This window comes from Vigna angularis, chromosome 3, assembly GCF_016808095.1.
Source record: "Vigna angularis cultivar LongXiaoDou No.4 chromosome 3, ASM1680809v1, whole genome shotgun sequence".
Classification (NCBI taxonomy): domain Eukaryota; kingdom Viridiplantae; phylum Streptophyta; class Magnoliopsida; order Fabales; family Fabaceae; genus Vigna; species Vigna angularis.
Genome location: NC_068972.1, coordinates 31243756 through 31268239, shown reverse-complemented (window position 1 = coordinate 31268239; position 24484 = coordinate 31243756). Strand labels below are relative to the sequence as shown.

The window sequence follows — 24484 nt, the reverse complement described above, 5'->3', positions numbered from 1 at the left end:
AAACGCTAGAGCACCCAATTAGCACCAACAGATAAAAACATTAAAAACAAACAAATAAAAATAAAATAAAGTCTAATCAGTTAAGTATCACACAAAAGTATAGTTTAAACCACGAGTTCCCAGCAACGGTGCCAAAAGCTTGTTAAGATGTTGGCATGTGTACCGAATCATATCAAGTAATATAAAATGGTAAGACCATGTATCGTATTCCAGAAGACTCACGACACTAAACAATTATGTAATTACTTAACTAATTAAGACTTCGAAGAACAATTTAGGGTTTTTAAATGCAAAAACAAGAAAGTAAATATGAATGAAATTTTGATCAATTGAAAAGAAACAAAAAAGTGAATGATGATGTTTAAACTATGAGATGAAGATGTTGTTGGGGTTTAGATTTCACCTAATCACTCTCATGCATATATGAATTCTTCATCTTTATTAATTGTTAATGTCACTTTCTAAAGTAGTTAGAACCTGATGTCTTGGCGAAAAAATTCTATCCTTAATTACTAGTTTACAATGTCTTGTCTCCCTAATAATTAATTTTGCATTACGAACGTAAGCTTAAGACAACAAAAGCGTTTTATCCCTATGTCTAGGCAATAGTTCCCATGGGAGAAATTCCCTAATTCTAGGTTTCTCCGTATGTGCCCATATCAAAGAAAACCAATAATCATGCCATGAATGAGTTAAACATAACAAGCATAGAGCAAAGGAGAAGAAGCATAAATAAATTGGAATCAATTCAAATACATGAGAGTTTAGAGGTTACATCTTCCCCCAACAACAAATTGAATTTAGTTCCCCCTTGTCATGGAGAAACTAGATAAACAATGGAATAAGAATGAAAGATAAACCCTAAAAACCGAAAAGGAGAGCTTCTGCGTCCAATTCTGCCTCCAGAAAGCTGAGAATATTTGAATTTGCGTCCCTTCTGTCAAAAAGATACCCTCTCTAAAACGTGCAAGTCCTTAAATAGGGCTGAATTGGATCATGGGCCAACGTCGTCAGCGCTGAGCGCCCTAAGAAGGGCGCCCAGGCGTGAAACGGTGCTCGAAGGCTGGCACTCAGGGTCCCTAAAAGGGGGCCCAGGCGTGGGTGTGAGACTTCCAACGCTGAGGGCTCCAGAAAAGGGTACCCAAGCGTCTCTCGAGCTTCTACAGCCTTCTCTTCTGGTGTTCTTTATGTCCTTTCTGAGTTCCAACTCCTTGATATTTTAATCCTCTTCAAATTCATTCCAACTTCCTACTAAATCAAGAGAATTTAGTGATAAAATCCTCAAGTATAACCTAAACTTTCTTATTCACACAAATAAGCTAAAAACATAAGTTCAAGCAAGCTTCTAAGTCAATAAGGGTTGTTTTAGTATCAAAGTTGCATCATAGATAACAGTATATTCAACCGTTATCACAAGACCAAAGATAATTTAAATTTGAATTGTCAAAATGGGTTAAAATCCATGAGCAAACTCAGCCCATTAAAAATTCGGTTCACTGAAGTTGAACTCGTGGTAAGTTAGGTTGGCTCACCAATCCACTCATAAATTCTAAATATTAAATTATATTAAAAATTAGAAACCTTAAATGCTCTGGCTGATTTGATTTGAAAGAGGTCGTACTCTCCAACTATGCTCCTCTGACCGTGCTCCTTCAATTGTGCTTCTTCATAGATTTAAAGCAGATCGTGCTCCTTCGCATGTTTCTCCGATTGTGTTTCTCAAATCATGCTTTTTCGCAGATTTAAAGTAGATCGTGCTACTTTCCATGCTCCGCATATTTAAAGTAGATCGTACTACTTTCCATGCTCCGCATATTTAAAGTAGATCGTACTACTTTCCATGCTCCACTGACCGTGCTCCTTCACAAGTTCCTCTTTTCACTTCAAGGACAACAACCTTGGTTTTCAACTAAAAGAAAGTGTTATTTTTTTCGATTAAAAAAAATTACAATTAAGTGAGTCAACATGTTTAATCCACCAATCCTTGATGAGCTAAGTTGGATTCAAATTTTTTAGACTTCCTAAGTAAATGAGTTAGGTTGGATTAATTACTAAGTGATCAATCTTTGATAAGTCGACTCAGAGCCACATTTTGACAATTCTAATTTAAATACACATTTCTTTTCTAATCTTTCGAAACATGTTTTAAAAATAAAATCGTAAAAAGATTTTAAGCTCTAAAAGAGTACATCATTAAATGCAGCTATTAACCTTAATGATATCATCTCAATGAACTTAAGATCTAAAGTCTTTTGTAACAATGGAAATGAAATTCCAAAAACTAATTATAATTAACCTACGTCCCTCAATGACAATTTAAACACATTATTTCTCCAATCTTCCAATACATATTTTAAAAACAAAACTATGAAAAAGTTTCATACAAAAAAATCAGACAATATCTCTACAAATTGACTCTATCAATATTACCTAATTGTACTTAAGCTCAACATAAATTATAATAATAGTTTAATAATTAGATAATTTTAAAATTTAGTTAAAAAGAAAATAAGAATTTAAAGATTTTATACTCTCATTTATGATTTTTTCTCTTTTTATAATATTTCTGACTTGACTATAGTAGAAACATTATTAATTCAACTAAGATCGTAAAGTCGTCTACTCGGTATTTTGTACACTAATATTGACATGCTTTCTTTCAGGTTAAAATGAATCAAGGTTACTTTTCAATCACCATCATCAATTTTTTTTTTCACCGTAGATAAATAATATTTATTAATTAATATTAGTAACTGTTTTCTTTTTAATTGAAGTCAATTACCAATATTTTCAATAAAAATTAATCGAAACAAAAAACATAACATAGAACTACTTCTTTTCCAATGTCAATCAACGTTAATAAAGTTATTTGTCTCTGTCAATGAACAATAGTAATCGACCTCTATAAGAAATTTTCTACTTTTAATTAATACATGCTGGAATTGTTTTCCCAACTATATCACTGATTTTGATACTGCAAGTGCAAAAGAAATTCATTCTACAATCAAACGATTATCTTGAATATATTTTCTAATTATGTAAAAAGCATTCAATCTTTACTCATACATTCGAATTCTTAATTGGGAGACAATAATTTAGTTTTTTTTTTTCTTTTGGGTACCGACGAAGAGATGTAATTTAAAGAGTAGGTAAAAAAAACCCTTAAAGTGACGGTCCAACTATATGATTTTTGAGACTGGAAGGATTGTTGCACAATTAAGAACTTTGATTTTACATATATTGAAACAAAGCGTCTTATGAGGTACAATAAAACTGAATAGATGCTTGTAAACTTTTCAAAATTAAAATCAACCTCTTGTAATTAAGTTACTGTCCTAATTCCATCACATGGTTGAGAATACTGCAATCTCTAATAACAATATAACTATATAATTATTTGATATTTGATATTTGAAACACATGCATTAAGTTACGGTCCCAATTCCATTACACAGGGTTGAGAATACTGCAATCTCTAACGACAACATAAATATATAATTATTTGATATTTGAACCACATGCATGACTAAGAACTGGTTGGAAAGGTAAGGAGTGATATTCCATTCTACGATTTGAAAAACACAAGGTATTTTTATAAAATTAAAATTAGCTCTACGGGAAAATCCATTCAATATAAGGTACTATAAGCCCAAACAGGTTTTGAATAATGAAGCAAATAAAATATCAGCACAAAAGGAACAAAACAGCTCTATTTGAGTACAAGGCCAAAATGGAACAAAACTTTAGACTCAGCGCTTGCCACCGCCACCACCAAGCTTGGGTCCTTTGGGTGCAGCACCCTTGCTGACAGCACCTTTGCCTTGGGATTTTTGTAACTTTGCCTGAACTTCAGCCTTCTTTGCCTTCTTCTCATCCTTTGTTTTCTTTACCCTTTCTTTGATTTCGCTGCAGAACATGTCAACTTCAGATAATGAGATACTGTTCTATATTTGTATGCGATGAAATACAGATGTTGTTATATAATCACTCAACGACAACATTGAATTTTAGCATGAGATAACTAAAAAGAAAAGAAAACACACCGCAGAGCAGCTTCTCTTGCAGCATCGCGAACTTCTGGTTTCTCTGTTCTTTTTTTCTGAATAACTTCCAGTGTAGCACCAACAATGGACCTTGAGTAAGGTTTCTTTGTGGCCCTACGCCTCTTTTTCACAGCTTCTTGGGCAATATCCTACACATTACAACACACAGATTGAAAACCAATGTAAAATTTAATCAACACATACACAGGTGCATAGAGATATCAGGTAACATCATCACCAATATCGTGGTACAGTAAGCTGTTTGAGTGTGTAAAAATTTAAAATAAGGAATAATAAGATTGTTATGAAACAAATAATTTCATTTACATATTTACCTTCTTATGCTGTTTCCTGTACATGGCAGTCCAGGTGAGCTTTGAAGGCTTCAATCGGTTGTGGAAATACCTCTTGCATTTGGAGTTCGCAAAGAGGAAGACCTACTCATTTAAAAATCAATACTCTCGCATAAGTAACCAATTATCAAGGCAGCATTGCATGGTACTATACCATCCGTAAAATTCAGTAAATGACACAATAATGTTACCTGAGAATCACCACGCACAAATCTTATGCCTTTACCAGGGTAGATTTTTGCACCACTGAAACGGCAAAGTTCGGTCCTAACATACAAACATCAGCTACCAGTTAGCATACAGTTTAGGTGCAGAGATTATAATTTGAAATATCACCAACCATTTAATTCATACTAATACAATGATCCATAAAAGACTATACCCTTTATTAGTGAACAAGAGTTTTATATATATAGACACAACTTTTTTTTTCGAAAAAACAAATAACTTGATACTAGCACTGATACATAAAAAGTGCAAATTACTTGATACTAGCACTGATACATAAAAAGTGCGAAAAATTTTGAACTCCCACGTATATTGCGCCTCAAAAACTTAGATAACACCAAGAGTAACTGCAATGTGTGTTTTCCATGTTTTATTATCTAGTCTAACAATAACAAATTTCGGATAAATACATCCAATCAACTCGACAGCACAAACTCAGGCAAATCAACTCGACAGCACAAACTCAGGCAGAAAACGTTTCAAACAGAAAACAGTAGTTCTGAAACGATCTAAAGTAGTTCGGAAACGATCTAAAAATTTATTATTCCACTGGGATGATGATCATGACGATCAACATTCAAACATATCACCAGATCAACAATCACAAAAACAAAAAATACACTTCGGCATTTCAGAAAACTAAAGGTTTTATTTGCCAAACATAAAAAAAAACAAAACATGACAGCATTGCAAATCTCTCATCTATTATAAATTATTCGATCAACGATGTCAATTTCTAACAAATACATAACAAAACAACAATAATCTCTAATAGAAAAAACAACCCCGCTTAAGCCAGCCTAAATCGATTGTTCAACACTCTAACAATTTGCCCATCCCAAAAAGATGGTGCAGCTATCAACTACAAGAATGACAAAAGGAAAAGTCGCGTGCTCGCACCGATAAAAAAAACGAAAACAAAGAGCAGAGACGTTTCAATAGAGATCTAGAGTGCATGAAAACAAGGAATAAGATTATTGAGCGAAAGCACAGAGTTCGATTTTGGAGAAAACTTACTTGAGAACCATTGTCGCTGTTGTTCCTCCTCCTGAATCTCCTTTTCCGTATAGAAACCCTAGGATGTAATGGTTGTTTATATCTATGTATACCCAAAATCTCAGTAAATAGCCTTGGTTTGTAATAAAAATACGATAATGCCACCTGAAATTAGGCCGGACCGTCAACATGTATAGTTAGAAAGCCCACTTCTAAAGAAGGAGGGGAAAAGGCTGCTATTTCCTGTACCTCCACATTTCTAACTGCACCCCCATAAGTTATAATATCTCACTTTACCCTTTATTAAAAAAGTATTAAAAACCCTAATTTCACCGTCCTTTTCTTTCTTGTATCGCAAAATGTTCTGCACCTTCCTCCCTCTAATTTTTTTTTTCACACAAAGTCATACAAGATTAAATGTAAAATCCCCCTCAACATTGATGAGAGGTGAAAGATAGAAGGAAAAAAGAAAAATTGAAGAAAAATAATGATGAGAAAGAAATTGTTTGAGTTATTTAAAAGAGAAATTTAAAACATCCAAGAATGTAACTCCTTTTTATATTTAGAATCACTTAAATATATTTTTAAATTAGAAATGAAAAAATAAGTTTTAAAATAAATATTCCAAAAGATATTTTCAAATTTAAAAAATTTATTTTGAAACATCTATTTTAGAATTATTTTATATTCCAAAATAACTATTACAAAAGTGCACCTATTACGAAAAAAAAAGCATATTAGATAATTGGGCATCGGCTAATTGTAAGAAATTTATTAAAAAAACCCAAAATCGTTTGAGGGTTTCACCCTACACCTCCAAGCAGTTCATACTACACCTTCAAGTATTTTCAGAATGTCAGCTCTATCCCTACTTAAAACATTATTAATATTTAAATCATTTAAATGGTCAAAGATTCTCTACACTAGTCAATTTTTATTCTTCACGGTGCTTTCAAATCTCACTTTCTCACTTTCACTCTTTTTCATTTTTGAAAAAACACTTTCACTCTTTTTCATTTTTTAAAAAACCCTCTCATCTCATTTTCCAGACACAGTTTTCGCATCTCATTTCAGTCGAACACACACATAGCACAATTCCTTTTCTTCATCTTTTTTCACTACTTGGATGCATACTCCAAGCGGCACACACAAACACCACACCACCACTGCTTCCACAGGTTCGTGTTCTTCTGCTGCTTCCAGGGCATACAGACAACATAATTTCTCGCTTCTTTTCGCTGGTGGCCAAAGGTTGGTGGATCGTGCCATATTTATTTTGATATTGTGTTGTGGATATAGTAGTGTAGATGATTAGAAGTTGTTACGGTGGTATGATCTGCGTTTGGTGGGATATGCAAAGGCGAAGGGGGTTGAATCGAATTTGCATATTCGATTCATACTACATCGGTTTTCTATATCCGATGTAGGCTGAATCGAATATGCAGATCTGATTCAGCCCCCTTCGCCTTTGCATATCCCACCAAACGCAGATTCGTCTTTGACCTCTGTTTGTCCTCTATGTATGCTATCTATCTTCTTCAACCTTTCCCGTATATTTTCCTTTGTCTCTTTCCAACCTAAATTGTACATGACCTATACTCCATATTAGTATATATTAGTATGTTGTGGTATATTTGAAATTGTTGTTAAGTTGTTTAGTAGCATAATAACATCTTATTTATGTAAATAACACTCTAACTCTGACATTGGTGTTCATGAGAGGAAAAAGTGAGTGTTATGTGGTTGAGTTAAGTATAGAAAATGGAGGAGTTTTTTTTGGTGAAGGTGTGTGATTTAGAATGTTTTCTTAGAATTTATGGTGAATGAGTGAGGGCTTGTGATTTAAGAGAAGTGATTAAGGGTTGGTTTTTGATGTACTCATGGGATTAGAGTAGAATAGATATATGAAGAGAAGTGGAATTGATGCATGGGTCATTGATATAAAGAAAAGTGAGGGTGGTGGAGCGTTTTCAAACCTATGAAGATGATCTGAGGCATGTATTAGTTAGAATCATTTAATGTTGTGGAGGGTTAGCATGTATTTTGGGGAAGTGGTGTACATAAGTTTGATTATGGGAGAAGAAAACAAAGAAAGATAAGGAAGATTATGCGACTTGGCATTGGGTGGTGTTAGAAATCAAAATGGAGATTTAAGTAAGGGAGCCACGGTGTTAGAAATCAAAATGCAGCACTAACATAGGAGCGACGGTGTTGCATAACAAAGAGTGTTATTTATATAAATATTTATTTATATAAATATTTTAATTATTTTTTTTAATTGTATAATTAATTGAATTGGTTATTTTTTGTGTAATGTTGTTAATAAAAATAGATATGGCTCGTACTCGAGGAGGTTTATCTTCACATCGCAAAAAGAGAGTTCCTCACAAGGTGAAAGGAGGAAACTTATTGCTTCTACTCGCAAAGACGTGGAGTAGTTGAGTCTTATGTTCATGTTGAGGACCATGGAGATGTGAGGTTTCAGGAGGATGCAGTTGAGGATCATGCATTTAAGGAGCATGATACTCAGCAAGAGGAGGAGCATGAGGATGTTGCTGAAGGTGGATTTCCTGGAGGTCCAGTAGACGCTTCAGTATTGACACATTACATTCACCATGTTGCTTATGCGATATGGCATAGTCGGGTAAGTGCAAAACTTTAATTTTAATGATTATTGTTTAGTTGAAATAATTTTATATTAAATATTATTGTTTAGGAAATGGGAGGAAATCAAGTTGATCTCCCATGGGAAGAAGCTAAACAGATTAGGATCCTACCATGAGGGCATTAGAGACATCGTTAATGGTTCTGGTCTGATGTCTCTGGTGGGCATCTCATATGACTACGTTGATAGGGACTACTGTTGGCATTTGTAGAGAGATTTCATTTCGAGACTAGCAGTTTCCATCTCTCCATGGGTGAGATTTTTGTGACTTTAGATGATGTGTCATCCTTGTTGCACCTCCCAATTTTAGGTCAGCTATGTCATCTAAAGGAAGTAGATTTTGAAGAAAGTAGATGCGCCATTGTGGAGCTTTTAGGAGTGGATAGCGAGAGAGTTAGTGTTGAGTTACATGTAGCTCATGGTGTGAAAGTCATATTGAGTTGGCTTCGAGAAATCTACATTGAGCACTGTGAGCAGTAGCACTAGGAGTACGCTATCTAGGCATACTTGTTGCATCTAGTTGGATGCAGTATATTTGTTGATAAGACTGCCACATCCATTCGTGTGTCTTATCTTTTTCTCTTTAGAGGCATACACGCATGTGGCTGACATGCTTGGGACGTTGTTGCACTAGCATATATGTATGAGCAGTTAGGAGATGTCAGCTTGGCTTCGACCAAACAGATGGGAGATTATTTGACTTTGTTATAGGTACAAATTTAGTTTACACTTTGATTTGGTTGAATTTTTTCGATGTGGATTATGAAATAATTTGTAATTTTCTATTTTGTAGAGTTTGATATATGAACACTTCCCTAGGTGTCTAATGTCTTCGTACATGGAAGACATACCTTGTGCTACAAAGTGGGAGTCATTGAGGCAGGGTTCCATCCTTTTACAGGTTAGGGTACACTTGGATGCGCTTACATATGATTCAGTCATCTGGTACCCTTATGAGTCACATAGACTCGTCCTTTTTATAGCGTTTGTATGTTCTCGGGATGGATCAAGATTGGTGACACGTTCTGCTGACATTTACGTGAGTGTGTTTTGAGGCAGTTTGAGTTTCAGTAGTCCATCCCTCGAGACCTACCCGTTGTTGCAGCCACTGACATACTAGCGATTGATGATGTCTGGTTGCACTATCATGACCATGTGGTTAGGGTGTGTCCATCGGCCGATTCACATCTGATTATGTTGATGGTTACCTTCCTTGGTTTAGGATGATATCTCATCCTTACATTATTCTTGTTGTTGATAAAGATCGGTCGAGTCTTGCACCCAAACTCCGACATGACATTCCATATGAAGTGTTGCAACGTCGTAGATCGGCTTCACAGTCTCATGTGCTAGTATGTTGACCTACATTGTTTGTGTTATATAATTTTGTTGTGATTGTTTATAAAATTGTGTCATTGTTATAATGCAGAGTGTAGTGAGGACATTTGCCAGAAGGTTACACCAAATGCTCTCTTGCAGGAAATTCCCGTGGGGACGGTAGGATACTCATGCACGGGAGCTACTAGATCTACCTGAAGCAACCGTTAAAGAGTATTCACCGACTAGAACAGCTGTCAGGAATGTTCGTGATGGGCATGTTCGTGGAAGATGGTCTACTTCAAATTGAATTAGCTTTTATACTTTTATTGTATCCCATTAAATAATTATTTTGGACTAATTTTTTATGTTATTTTTTCCTGTAAAATAACATTAAATTTTATATATGCATGATATTTAATGTTTCTTTACATTACATTTTTGAACTAAAACAACATTACATCATGAATCTACTAAGTCAACATAGGAGGAAGTAACATCCATCAACTCTGGAAATGCTTGCATCCTATTTGTATACGAATATGACCACATTCGCGCCTCTGGATAACAATGACTTGAGCATATCACATCTATCATAGGCAAAGGACAACCATCTTCTAGTTCAACCTGTAAATTACCTATTAGTAATAAATCTTTGAAATTAAACATAATAGGTTTAATCATTTCAGAGGTTCCTATTTGTATAGAATCGTCTTAAATATGTCCTCGTATTTTGTTTGATCCCAATTAGGTCCATTTTCTGTAAAATTTGATCAATTTTGACTTTACCGTTAAATTTAATCGATGACGTTAAAATTGGTGTGTCTTAACTTGAAATTTATGTGGAATCCATTTAAATTTTGAACTCCATGTACAAAGAGACTCCAAGACCTGGACAAGAACTCCATGGGTTCACGCAATGTTTGTGGCTTAGGCAACGGCGACAAGGATGATACCAGTTTAAATTGCTCATTCTCCTACACATCCTCTCAAATTATCTCCAACCATGAAGCATTTTCCCAAGATGGAAAAAATCCACCTTCCATGTTTCTTTTCTTCTGTAAAACCTTTTCCAAAACAATAAAAGACGAACTTAATTAACCCAGTTAGCCTCAACAATCGAAAAAAAGAAAATTTGATAAACCCTTGTCAAGCATCTGATCTGCTTCATCAAGTACCACAAAAGATACTTCTTTGAGGCAACAGACACCCATTTCAATTAGATCCTGAATACGATAAGGAGTTCCAATGACAATGTCCGTTCCAGATTTTAGTGAGGAGATTTGTGGGCCCTTGGCGGTTCCACCATACAAACAAATTGATTCAACACCACAAGAACTACTCGCATCACAGATGACATCTAATATTTGTTGTGTTAGCTCTCGAGTAGGAGAGAGCATGAGGCAAAGAGGGTTTTGTCCCCTGGAACCTTTACCCTTTCGCTTTCCCAAAACATGCTTAATCGTCGGTATCCCGAACGCCAACGTTTTCCCTAATCCAGTGGTAGCGATTCCAATCAAATCACACGATCCAATAAGAAAGGCCACGCCCGCGATTGAATTGAAGAAGGCTTCTCGAAACCCTTGCAACATTCCACCACATTCTCTAACAGTCCCGAATCCGAAAAGCTTTTCACCACCACATACTTCGCATCTCCGACATTCTTTCCAGTAACCACTACAGACCTGTCTGCTACCGTTTCATCGCGATTAGCACTGTTGCCGTTCTTCATATCACCGTTGGTTTCCCCTACATTCTCTTTGGAGTCGTGGTGTTTCTTCTTTTTCTTCTTCTTCGATTTGGTTCCTATCATCCAATGCAATGTTCTTCTTATAAAGCTACAAGAGTGAGTAAGTTGTTTCAAATTTTTGCGAGCACATTCAGGCTCCATCAACATTCAGGCACCTTTTAATTAGGATTCTCTCAAATTAGGTTAAATTAGGGACTTAAGTAAATCACATACTTTTCTTTTATAACAGGAAATCATGTATACAAAGAAGAAGTTGAAGAAGAATCAAGAGCATAAGAAGGTGGCGTCAACGGCACAAGCGTGAGATCCATGGAGGTGGCCATAGAAGATTTACTGAGGAAGGGGATGGAGCAATTTCACCTATGAACTCAATTCTGCTTTGAGATTTTTAATTGTTTTGATAGTAATAGACTTTGATTTTGTTTTGCTTTCTTAGGCTTGTAATTAGTTGATTTGTGCATGTTATATTTTCTGATTTGGTGTTGTTTTAAATCTGCATATTTCATTTAGTTGTTGATTTCAGTTTTAGTTGATAATACTTTTTACTCTGATTCTTTGATATTTGTCTTCCTGTGAATAAAGATTAGGTTCAGTAGCTTAGATGTTAAACTGTCCATTCTTTTGGTTCTAATACATGTATATACCACTTCTTTTATGCATCCTTAGTTTCTTATTCAGTTTTAATTTTAGTTTCCTTGCTTTGTTAATTTTTATCATTCATAGGTTAGTTTTAGTTGCATTCACTTCTCCTTTTAGTTTAGGTTATGTTCTATTATACACAGAATCTATAGTTTAGCTTAGGTTTTATTTTCTTACATTTTAGTTTCTTCTTTTCTTTTTAAAAGAGATTTTGTTTCCTTATTCTTTTCTTTTTAATTTTTTTGTTTAATTTGTTTTCCCCGCCCTGTTTTGTTTTAATAAATACTAGTAGTAGAATAACAAGATTTTAACCAAACAATTTTTAACTTAATTGTACTGAGTCTGAGGCTTGATACTTAGGTTATCCCTTTACTACATTAGTGGGGAAACTTAGTTTGTTCTGATTTTAGGCGACAAAAATCAGTTTAACACCAAGTATTATTCACATATTCAAAGAATAAAGGCCATGAACGACATATGCATTCAAGGCGATTCACACAATCATCAATTCATCTTCACAATCCATGACGTTCTTACATGCTTCCATTACGACATCCCATGCTTCCACACAATCAATTAACATTTTGCACTTCGCTTTGACATTTTTTATAATATGGAAGCGACATAACAACTGATATGACTTAGGAAACACATTACCGCTGGAATTCATCAAAGACAAGTCTCTATTGCTGACAATGACTTGTGGACCAGCCTCAAATGTCAAAAATAAACCTCTAAGCTTTTGAAGAACCCAAGTGAAATTGTTTTGACGCTCACTTGATAAGAATGCAAATGCAGCTGGGTAGGTTAACCTACTAGATGTCATACCAACAATCTCTAACAACGACAATTGATATTTATTTGTTTTATAAGTTGAATCCACTAACAAAACAACATTAAATGCATTCAATAACTTGATTGCATCAGGATGTGTCTAAAATAGGTGACTGACAACCTCGGAATCCTCCGCACATCTACTCCAATATATGTATTTGTCGCGATCCAACATCATCATCAATTGTTACAACTCAGTTCTCGATCCTCTCAATGAGCGTTTATATGTATACCTTGCTATGTAAACTTGTTTTATTGTAATTACACTATGCTTATTATTTTGCTTCAGAGTCAAAATATTTGTCGGTATTACTTGGGTTTTAGTCATATCAACAAGTACTGCTTGTTCAGTAGGATTTAACCTACCAACATAAGGATATCCCCCTAAAGTTTTTGCTAAATCGTGGTTGTGGTATCCACATATCACTTGCAATACTCACCCATCGCCATTACGATATGGCTTGCCCCTTAACTAGAAAAGACACTCACATTTTTGGGTGTCTTACCTACTAGGTTGGACATCGGGTTTGTATTTTCTATATTTTTCGCCTCTTTTACATCCTAGAACCACAAACGTCTTCCTCCTAGGTTGACCGGTAGCTTTAACGGATCTTATAGTCACCACAACAAATCCTAAATTATATGTAATCCCTTTTACCCATTCAATTAAGTTTTCACAAGAAGAAAAAATTCCATTTATTGTGAAATTATTCGTTAGATTTCCCTCAAAAACCTCATTTATAAAAGATGAAAATTTTGATAACATGCTAGAATTTATTTGAGAATCCATCGCATAACGATATTTGTCCATTTAGACTATAGTCACCTATAACAAAATAAAAAACTACTGCAATAAATTTAAAATTTATAATTATATTATAAAATCAAAAACTAATACAATACATTATACAATTATAAATTTATTAACAATGTAATCAATTTTTAAAAAAAACACCAAATTAAATAAATTTAAAACTATATAAAAAATTATTAAAAAATTTCACATCAATTTTTATACCTAAAAAATTATAAAAATTAAATATTTAAAATGCACTTTTTATATTAACAAAAATTAATAATTATAAAAATGAAGTTAACTAGTTTTATTAAATTTTGTATAAAACAAACCTAGTTAAATAATATTAATAAAACAACATGAAAAAATATGAAAAATTCGTAACAATTATTTTTTAACAATTACATATTATCTAACTATATTAAAAATTTATAAAAATTATACATAAACTTAAATATAATTATAAAATAATAAGTAATATAACTAAAATTTTATATAAATTAATGATGTGACACATACATCTATATATATATATAATCGGATTTTTATATGATAGTAATATATAATTTTTTTTAATTTAAATTAGTTTTATTAATATTAATAAATTCATAGAAAATAATTTATATCAATTAAAAAATATATAATTTCATTATAAACTAATACAAAATCATACATAATTTTAAAAACAATTATAAAATAATTAAAATAGTAATATAATTAAACTTTTATATATAACATATAAAACATGATATCCGAAATTGTCACCACCGAATCTCCACATCCGATTCTTACACATTCAGATTTTCATATCCGATAGGTATTAAATTTAATTTTTTTTCAAAATCAGTTTTATTAATTTTAATAAATTCATATAAATTAATTTATATTAATTAAAAATTATATATAATTACATTATAAACTCATACAAAATCATACATAATTTTAAAAATAATTAGAAAATAATAAAATAATTAAATAAGTAATATAATTAAATTTTTTATATAAAATATTAAACATTACTCATATTTCCATATCCGAAATGATGATATCGGATATCCAATTCTGATTTTGGTACATTTGGATTCTCATATCCGATATGGTCATTTTAAGTTTTTTTTTATTCAAAATTAGTTTTATTTATTTTAATACATTCATAGAAATTAATGTATATTAATTAGAAATTATATAATACATTATAAAGTCATACATAAAAAAAACTAATATAAGAAGTATTAAAAAAAACTAATATAAGAAGTATATAATGTAAACATACATAATATAATGTAAGTCGTGTATTTGATATCTATATCCGAAGCTTCGTAAATCGGATGTCCACATCCGAGTCCACCTGCATGCTCATAGTCGATAAGTTTAGTTTCGGTTTTTCATTTCATGCATGCAAACATATTAACAAAAATAAAATACCTCTCCATCAATATCAATGCAACCAACAAGTCTAACTACGCACACAGATTAAAAAAAAATACTAACATCCCTCTTCAGCAAGAACACAAAGAAGAATCAGCTAACACGAAGCACATCAAGTGCACCACCACAAAAACAAGTCAAGCTTTGTGGATGCACCACTTCAAACTGCACTCGAACAATCCCTCTCAATTATCTTTAGACAACACTCACTCATAAATATAACAATTGATATGAGCTGCAAAGTAAAAAGCTGAGGAAAAATATTATCAAAGAGCTGCAATTCAAAGGTACATGGGGTGTAGGGTTTCTTTATAAAAGTGAAATGGGGTGCATGGGTGTAGGGATGCAAGGGTGTAGAGGTTCAGGAATGCATGTTTGGTGATTGAAGGAAAATGGAGGTGGAGTTAATGGTAGCGCACAAAATTTTTCAATAATAAAAAAATTAAACTTTTAAACCACTTATTAGTTAGGGGCATTTTAGGAAATTGGGGGTGTAGAGTGAAATGCTTGGAGGTGCAGGGTGAAACACTCAAATCGCTTTACCATAGAGTTGGGGCCAACTAGTTTAATTTTGGGTGTTTCATCGTGTACTTCCAAGTTCTTCATCCTACACTTCCAAAGTTTTATAAAATGTCTACATTACCCCATAGTAAAGAAGTTTTTAATATTTAAAAAAAAACAAAAGTGGTCAAAGATTCTTGAACATTGTTAGTGTGCACGAATATGCTTTCCCTTATACTTCTCTCTCTTGCATTTCAATACTCCTCATATCTCATTTGATAGCATGGTAGAATTTATTTCAGAATCCATCCCATAACGATATTCGTCCATTTAGACTATAATCACCTATAACAAAATAAAAAACTAATACAATAAATTTAAAATTTAAAATTATATTATATAATCATAAACTAATACAATAAACTATACATTTATAAATTTATTAATGATGTAATAAACTTTAAAGGTATAATACATATTTTGGTCCCAATTTTGGTTAGGAATATTCGAAATGGTCCCAATTTTTTGTTGATATTCAATGTTGTCCTAAAGAACGTAATTTATGTTCAACTTAGTCCTTTTTGCAGACGGTGTTTAAATCGTTAACGGCCAGATGTCAAGACCCTTGACACGTCATCATCATCTCCTACTTCCAGAAATCCTAATTTCCCCAACACAGAAACCCTAGCCACCACCTAACCCTAACCGTCGCCGCCACGGTCACGACCAACCACCATCTTCGCACCTCCATCATCTTCTCCACCACCTAAGCCCTAATTGTTGAAAATGTATTTCTGATTAGGGTCTCAGCTTGCCAGACCACCATCTTCGCGCATCATCTTCCTCGCGCTTCCAAAACCTTAGGCCGCCATCAAACCTGCAGCAAATCACGAGTCTTCCTCCTTTAGCACCAACCTAAATCGCGAGTTTCGTACAACATTCATAGCCACCAGCGGAATCTCCATGGCCGCCGCTACTACTACTACTCTCCCTCCTTCAACGCACCGACGCGGCACACACCTCCATCACCTCCACCGTTCGGTAGCCTCATCCCTTCAGTCGTTCGGTTCCCTTCTTCTTCTCCCTCACTGCTCGACCTCTTCCTGCCTTCCAACTGGCCATTAACGATTTAAACGACGTTTGCAAAAAGAACCAAATTGAACACAAATTACATTCTTTAGGACTACATTAAACAGCAAAAAAAAATTGGGACCATTTCGAATATTCCCAACTAAAATTGGGATCAAAATAGGTATTGTACCAACTTTAAAAAAACACCAAAACAAAAATACTTAAAACTATCTAAATAATTATTAAAAGTTTTGATATAAATTTTAAATACCAAACTCTTTTTATTAAATAAAACAAAAATTATTAATTTATTTTATACAAAAATTTGAACAAATACAAAACTAAAACAATAAATTAATCATTTATAATTAAATTATAAAATCATAATCTAATACTATAAATTATACATTTATAAATAATATATTCAACTTACAAATAATTTAAATAACTATAAATATGCAATTTTTTATATTATAAAAGTTAAACATTTATATTATAAAAATTAAACGTTTAAAATGCATTGTTTATATTATCAAAAATTAATAATTATAAAAATTAAATTAACTGGTTAAATAATATTAATAAAGGAACATGAAAATAAACATGTAGCAAACATTAATAAAGAAAGATGAAAAACAAATAAAGAAAAACATAAACACATGCATTGCATCGGATATAAAGTAACCACACAAAACATAAATTAATCGGATCTCCATATCTAATCTAATCTAATTGTTCTTCTATCGAATATTCAACGACACCTTTCTCGGATTTTCATATCCGATACAAATCTTCACAATTTCATTTTTTCTAAAATATTTATCTTAAATCACAAAAATTCATAAAAAATATTTTTTAACAATTAAATATTATCTAATTAAATTATAAATTCATAAAAATTCATACATAAACCTAAATATAATTATAAACTAATAAAATAATTATATAAGCAATATAATAAAACTTTTATGTAAAATATTAAACATAAATGGAATATGGACATGTGAGCATCAAAACATTGGATATCCATATCCGATACCCGTATAATTGGATTCTTATGTTTGATAGGCACATGTTAAGTTTTTTTTATTCTAAAATAATTTTATTAATTTTATTAAATTCATAAAATTAAATTGATATCAATTAAAAATTATAAACTTACATTATAAACTCATACATAATTTTAAAAATAATTGTAAACTAATATAACAAATAAATAAGGAATATAATTTAAACATAGATAAATATTAGGTTTAATGTATTCGGAGGTTCTTATTTCTACGGATTCGTATCAATTGGGTCCTCCTATTTTGGAAGTGCTCAATTGAGTCTCTAATTTGACAAAATTGAGTCAATAATACCCTTTCCGTTAAATGCAATGGACGGCGTTAACTTTTTAAACAGGTGGCATGTTGAGACATCCTTTTATTTCCACGTGGCACAGTTTGAGCTTAATACGTGGATTTTATATATTTTAAATTGTAAAATATAATAAAAGCATGATTATGATCAAATGTAAAGTATAATATAATTAAAACTTATTAAACCAATGTTTCCTATTTTGGGGTCAGATATTTTGTGTGTGCGAAATTGGGGAAAGTAAGGTTCGTGGGTGGGTTCGTCCTTGTGCTGGGATTTGGGAAACATTGCGCTTATGTCAGAAATTACCTATACATAACCTTTCGTTGTATGAAATTGTAGTAATCTATCGGTGGTTTTCGGTGGAAGCAGCTAATTGTTGACAGTGAATCACGTGGAAGAGTTTCGCGAAGGTCGTTGGAGGTGCAACACGTGTTCAGGTTAGTAAATGTTGAATTTTTGGTATATTTTGGACAATGATGCATGCTCATTCGTGGTCCCCCATGTTTGAAGTGGTGTGCTAGTGTGGTCCCCCATGTTTAATTGTTGTTGTGCTTTATATTGTTGTTGCAATGTGGTCCCCCATGTTTGTTTCTTGTGCTTTTTATTTTGTTTAAGTTATGTTGTCGTTGGTCCCCATGTTTCCTTGTCCTGGTTCTAATTTTGTATAATTTTTGTTGTCGTTGGCCCTCTAATTATTTTATAGGATATATACTATTATAGTGTTGTACATGGAGGATCATTTTGAAGTTATCATCCATCATGGAGGTAATTTCATAAATGATGGGCCACTTAAGTATGAGGAGGAAAGTACAACTCTATCTTTTGACCTAGACATGTGGAGCTACTTCATTGTAGTTAGTGTAGTAAAAGGACTTGGATATGATGGGTTTAAGGAGTTGTGGTATTGTGTAGGGGGGTTCTGTGTTAGATAATAGGTTAGAGCCTTTGTGTGATGATAAAGGAGTCATGCACATGATTAACTTAGCTAGGCTAAATGGTGAGGTTCATCTATTTGTTGTTCACACAATGTCTGAACCTGAGATCATGCACTAGTTAGAAAATGTTCCTCATAATATAGGTGAAGAAGAAGTTCAACCTGTGAGGCATGATAGTGAGTGTGAACAAGGTCATGGTGAGTGTCAAGAGGAAGGTGATGGTGAGTGTGAACAAGGTGACGGTGAGTGTTAAGAGGAAGGTGATGCAGTAGAAAATGGAAGAAATCTAACATATGTTAAAAATGATAAGAAGAGAATTAGGGTCAAATGTATGGGTGGTAAAGGAAACTGCCCCTGGATGGCATATTGTGCTTATATGAATGCAGTACGAACGTGGCAATTAAGGACTATTGTTGACAACCACAATTGTAGTAGAGAGCATAAAGTCAAATTACTTAATTCAAAATGGCTGAGTAAGAGGTTGGAGAAAACTGTGATAGAAAATCCCAAAGTCAAGGGAGTGGAAATTCGTGACAAGATAAGTAGAAAGTGGAATGTAGGTGTAACTAGATCCATGGCTTATAGGGCAAAGGCCATTGCTTCAGACCATGTAGATAGGTCTTTCAAAGAGCAATATAAAAGAATATATGATTATGCGAATGAGCTCCTAACTCGTAATCCTGGATCCACAGTGAAGGTGCAAGTGGAAGCGAATGTTGGTGGACATATTTTCAAGAGGTTCTATGTTTTTCTAAAGGCCTACAAGGACAGTTTTGTGTCCTGCAGGCCAATTATAGGGCTGGATGGTGCTTTTTTAAAAGGTAAATATGGTGGGGAATTGTTAATTGCTGTTGGAAGAGACACAAATGCCTAGATGCTACCTCTAGCATATGCCATTGTGGAAGTACAGAACAAGGACACGTGGAAATGGTTTCTGGAACTTCTGGTTGAAGACGTTGGTAGGGAGCCAGTACATGCATCATTGACATTCATATCAGATCAACAAAAGGTTATTCACATGCCTTTTTTTCCTAAAAACGTATGTTCATTTTCATTGTTATTGATATCAGACCTTTAACAACACTGACAATTTCAAATTACAGGGCTTAATGCAAGCTATTCAAGAAGTGGTCCCTGGAGTTGATCAACGCTTTTGTGTTAGGCACCTTTACGCAAATTTTAGGAAAAAGTTCCCTGGAAAGCAGCTACAGCAACCCATCCACAAGCTTGGGAAACTGAAATGAAAAAATTAAAGGAAGTCAACATTGAGGCTTTCAAATACCTAATAAAAATTCCTCCTAGGTATGTTCTTCAATAAATGTGTTTGTGATTCAATTCATACTTGTGCAAGTGCCATAATGTGATAATAATATTTCATAATCTCTTGCAATGTAGATACTGGTCACGATCAAGGTTTACCACCACTTCTAAGTGTGATACTTTGGTAAACAACATGTCAAAGGCATTCAACAGTGTTTTTGTGCATACAAGGTCAAAGCCAATCTTAACCATGTTGGAGGAGATCCGCCTTTACTTGATGAACAGATGGGCAACAAACCGAACAAAAAGTGAATCATTGTCTGGGTTGATTTGTCCTAAAATCAAGAGTAGAGTTAATAAGGATTCTCAGCTAACTAAATTTTGGATTCCTAGGTAAGCTTAATTTATTAACATTTATCATCTGTTCAACACTTAAACAAATGTGAAGGTTCTGAATATTAATTTTGTTTTTCCAGTTGGTCAGCACTGAAGCTGTTTGAAGTTTGTCATGTGTCCCAAGCTGGGGACAAGTTTATAGTTGATATAAACAAATACGAATGCACATGCAGGAAATGGGCTATCTCGGGCATTCCATGTTGTCATGCGTTGACTGCTATGAAGTTTCTGAATTTAGATGCAGAGGACTTCATCCCTGTTTGTTTTAGGAAGTCAACATATGAAGAAATGTACTCTTCCATTGTGTATCAAATTAATGGTGAGAACATGTGGCAGATTACCCCATATAATGATGTGTTCCCCCAAAAAAGAGAATATTTCCAGGGAGGCCGAAGAAGAAAAGAAGGTTGCAGGAATGGGAGTTAGTTAGGGACGACACAAGAATGAGGAATGGTGGTATACATAAAAGATGTGGCATTTGCAGGGAGCTGGGTCACAACATAACTTCTTGCCAGAAATCAACCCAAGATCGTGATGTCAACCCTGACCAAACACAACAAAGCAACCCAGCAAATGAACCAAACATACCATCATCAAATGAGCCTGAAGCATAGGAAGGGAATTTTGATGCTTATCTTAGTGCTGTAACCAATTCTGATGTTTACCTGTGACAATTTCAGCACATCTTTTTTTTACCTTTTAATGATGTAAACAATTCTGATGTTGAACCAAATCTGATGTCACAATTTCAGTACATCTTTTTTTTACCTTTTAATGATGTAAACATTTCTGATGTTGAACCAATTCTGATGTTGACCCAATTCTGATGTCACAATTTCAGCAAATCTTTTTTTAACCAATTCTGATGTTTATCTCACTGCTGTAACCAATTCTGTTGTTTATATTTGCTTTTATTGAATGTTATCTTTCCTTTTATGGAATGATTCATACCACTTAAGGTTTCATAAGGATAAAATATCAAGTTATATAAAACAGGACTGAGTACACTTAAGGTTTGATAAGTTATATGAAACAGAAGTATCAAGCTGAACACTGCAATGTTTTCTTCCTTACCTTAACAGATTATGTGCATTACTATACTAATTCTATAACTCAATTCTATGTAAACCAATTCTTTATATTCAAGTCAAATTACAATCATCCCATGCTTACTGATGAACACATATCAGATTTTATAAGCACAACTCCATTAATTACGAAACAACTCTTCATTTCATTCATTTCATTACAACAGAACCAACCTACAACAAAGTTACAAGAAATCATCCCTTCCTCATCAACATTGAAACTAAAATTATCTCTATTACACATAAAACAGAAACCAACAACATGAACACCTTCATCCACTTTTGAACAATGAACATTGATTTTTGTAAATTCAGTATGATTTTCCTAGTACTATCCATGTCTTCACTGTTCACCAAAGTTTCTTTGTTTCCTTCACTGTTGAAGTAGTTACCCCTTTCGTTAAACCTAATATCATTGCACCATTTGAAGAAGTTGCAACCACCGTCTTCACCACCGTTCTGTAAAGACAACATTCAACTTAATTAGTGAGTACCATTGTCTTCACCACCATTGAACAATGTCGTGTTCTCAGAAACAGTACCACAACTTAATTAGGTTGAATCTAACATACCTTATACTTGGAGCATCCCTAAAATTGCTTGCCCCGATTCTTCATAGTTTTGGCAGTTCTCACCACATATCTCTGACCACGGTGGCAGATCGGTGAAGACGTACCATTTTCCTTCCGCCTGGCACTGCAACTCGATGAATAGCAAGAGTGCTCCTTCGACATTGCCTTCAACCAAGAACAAGCACAAGCTCCAACACCACTACACCCACCTGCGTCACAGAACTACAAGGTCGACCTCCTAACACACCCTTTGAATTTAAGGATTTTGACCTTAAAATTGAGAGATTAAATAAATCCAACTTCTTACCAATGCTTTAAAATGATATAAAATCCACGTATTAAGCTCAAACTGTGCCACCTGCAAATAAAAGGATGCCTCAGCATGCCACCTGTTTAAAAAGTTAACGTCGTCCATTGCATTTAATGGAAAGGGTATTATTGACTCAATTTTGTCAAATTAGGGACCCAATTGAGCACTTCCAAAATAGGATGACCCAATTGATACGAATCCATAGAAATAGGGACCTCCGAATACATTAAACCTAAATATTAATTGGATGTGAAAAGACGAAAAACCTTACATTGGATGTCCACATCCGATTTATCCTTCATCGAATCTCAATAGCTGATATTCTCCTTTTCGGATTTTCATATCCGAATCATGTTTGTTGTCTTTTGTATCTCATGCAAACATATTAAAATAAATAAAATCCTAACCTTGCTCGAAGCAATGCAACCAGTAATCTCCCACCAACATTAGCAAGAACACCAAGAAGAAACACCCCAAGCACCATCACGAAGCACCCCAAGCACACTAGGAACGCACCACCACAAAGCAACCCAAGCTTGCTCGAAGCACCACTCCAAGCTGCAGTGGAACACTAACAACCCCTCTAAAATATCTTTAATTTTGAATACCACACTCACTCACAAATATAACAATTGATATAAGTTGGAAAAGAAAAACTTCAACCAAAATAAATCAAATGGAATGGAGAGAAAAAATATTAAGGAGAAGAAAGATTATCAGAGGTGCAATTCAAATGGGGTGCTAGGGTATAGGGGTGCATGTTATGTGATAGGAGAAAAATGGGGGTGTAGTCAATGCTAAACACAGAAATAGTCGATAAACATAAAATTAATAAATAATCACCTAATTAATTAGGAGTATTTTAAAAAATTGGAGGTAATCACCTAATTAATTAGAAGTATTTTAAAAAATTGGAGGTGGAGTATTTTAAAAAATTGGAGGTGTAGTATGAAAAGCTTAGAACTGTAAAGTGAAACCCTCTTTAATTTTAAACCAAGATAACTTCTCTCTTCAAAACCATGATAAAATTCCAATGTACTTTTTAATCCAAAAAAATTATAGTTTTCTTTTTCAATGATGGGTTGTATGGGTGTATTGTTTATATAATATGTTAATGTTCTTTTTAGTTTTTCTATGCTTTTATTTAATTAAAATCTAACGTTAAATATGTTTGTAGTTTTTGAATTTAAACATAAATTAAAATTTGTTCAAATCTTAAATATTTATATATTTAGTTCTTAAAATTTAAAAATAATAAATATAATCATTTTAATTTAATTATGTTATGTATTAAATGATGTTTTAGACTGTGTTTAAATTGAAACATATTAAATAATATAAATATTTCAAATGTTAGGCTAAAATATCATTTTATAAAAAAAAAGTTTAACTCAAATATTAAAATGATTATATTCCCTTATATTCAAAATTTGAAGACTAAAATATAAAAGGATTAAAAAAAGAAAATGAAATTCAATTTTTTGATCAAGAGACTACTACCATATTTAATCCTAAAGTTTATTTAAGAATAACCTTAATAATAACCTTAATAATGTAATCTTTTCAAAGAGAAATGTATGGTTGTGTTATGTATTTTTATTTTAACTCTTAGGTTTATAATAATTTAAGATTGAATGTTTCATTTTATGTTTGGTATGTGTTAAAACCCATTAAAAACCCCAAGTAGTGGAAGTCAGGTGTCAATAAAAGGGTTCGAATTTTCAGATAGTGGAAGACAAGTGTGCAGCGCTGAGTGGCCGATTAGTTTTAGTGACGGTAGTATTTAAGGCTAAATTTCAAACTTCGTGCCACTTTCTGCATGCACCCTTCTTCTCCAAACTGTTGAACCCCATTTTCTCCTCCATCTCTCTAGATTTCCTCCACCTTCTCTCTAAGAATTATCATCTTTTTCTTCTTCCGATCACCAATCAGACACCGTT

The 24484-nt window shown here is 33.3% G+C and overlaps 3 protein-coding genes across 3 annotated transcripts; 1 reads left to right on the top strand and 2 right to left on the bottom strand.

The window, feature by feature from the left end:
• Positions 1 to 3571: 3571 nt before the first annotated feature.
• LOC108325109 (60S ribosomal protein L24) lies at positions 3572 to 5722 on the bottom strand. The gene is made up of 5 exons (XM_017558121.2): positions 5642 to 5722; positions 4588 to 4663; positions 4379 to 4480; positions 4044 to 4192; positions 3572 to 3906 (listed from the first exon to the last, which is right to left on the bottom strand). The coding sequence occupies exons 1-5, from the start codon at positions 5650 to 5652 to the stop codon at positions 3750 to 3752; spliced, it is 495 nt and encodes a 164-aa protein (XP_017413610.1). The 5' UTR covers positions 5653 to 5722; the 3' UTR covers positions 3572 to 3749.
• A 2232-nt stretch (positions 5723 to 7954) lies between these two features.
• On the top strand, positions 7955 to 8765 carry LOC108324525 (protein MAINTENANCE OF MERISTEMS-like). Its single transcript, XM_017557466.1, has 3 exons — positions 7955 to 8011; positions 8106 to 8264; positions 8475 to 8765. Exons 1-3 carry the CDS (start codon positions 7955 to 7957, stop codon positions 8763 to 8765), a joined length of 507 nt encoding a protein of 168 aa, XP_017412955.1.
• Positions 8766 to 10714: 1949 nt separating this feature from the next.
• Positions 10715 to 11675, bottom strand: LOC108324526 (DEAD-box ATP-dependent RNA helicase 5-like). Its single transcript, XM_017557467.1, has 3 exons — positions 11596 to 11675; positions 11249 to 11440; positions 10715 to 11207 (listed from the first exon to the last, which is right to left on the bottom strand). The coding sequence occupies exons 1-3, from the start codon at positions 11673 to 11675 to the stop codon at positions 10715 to 10717; spliced, it is 765 nt and encodes a 254-aa protein (XP_017412956.1).
• Between the last annotated feature and the right edge of the window lie 12809 nt (positions 11676 to 24484).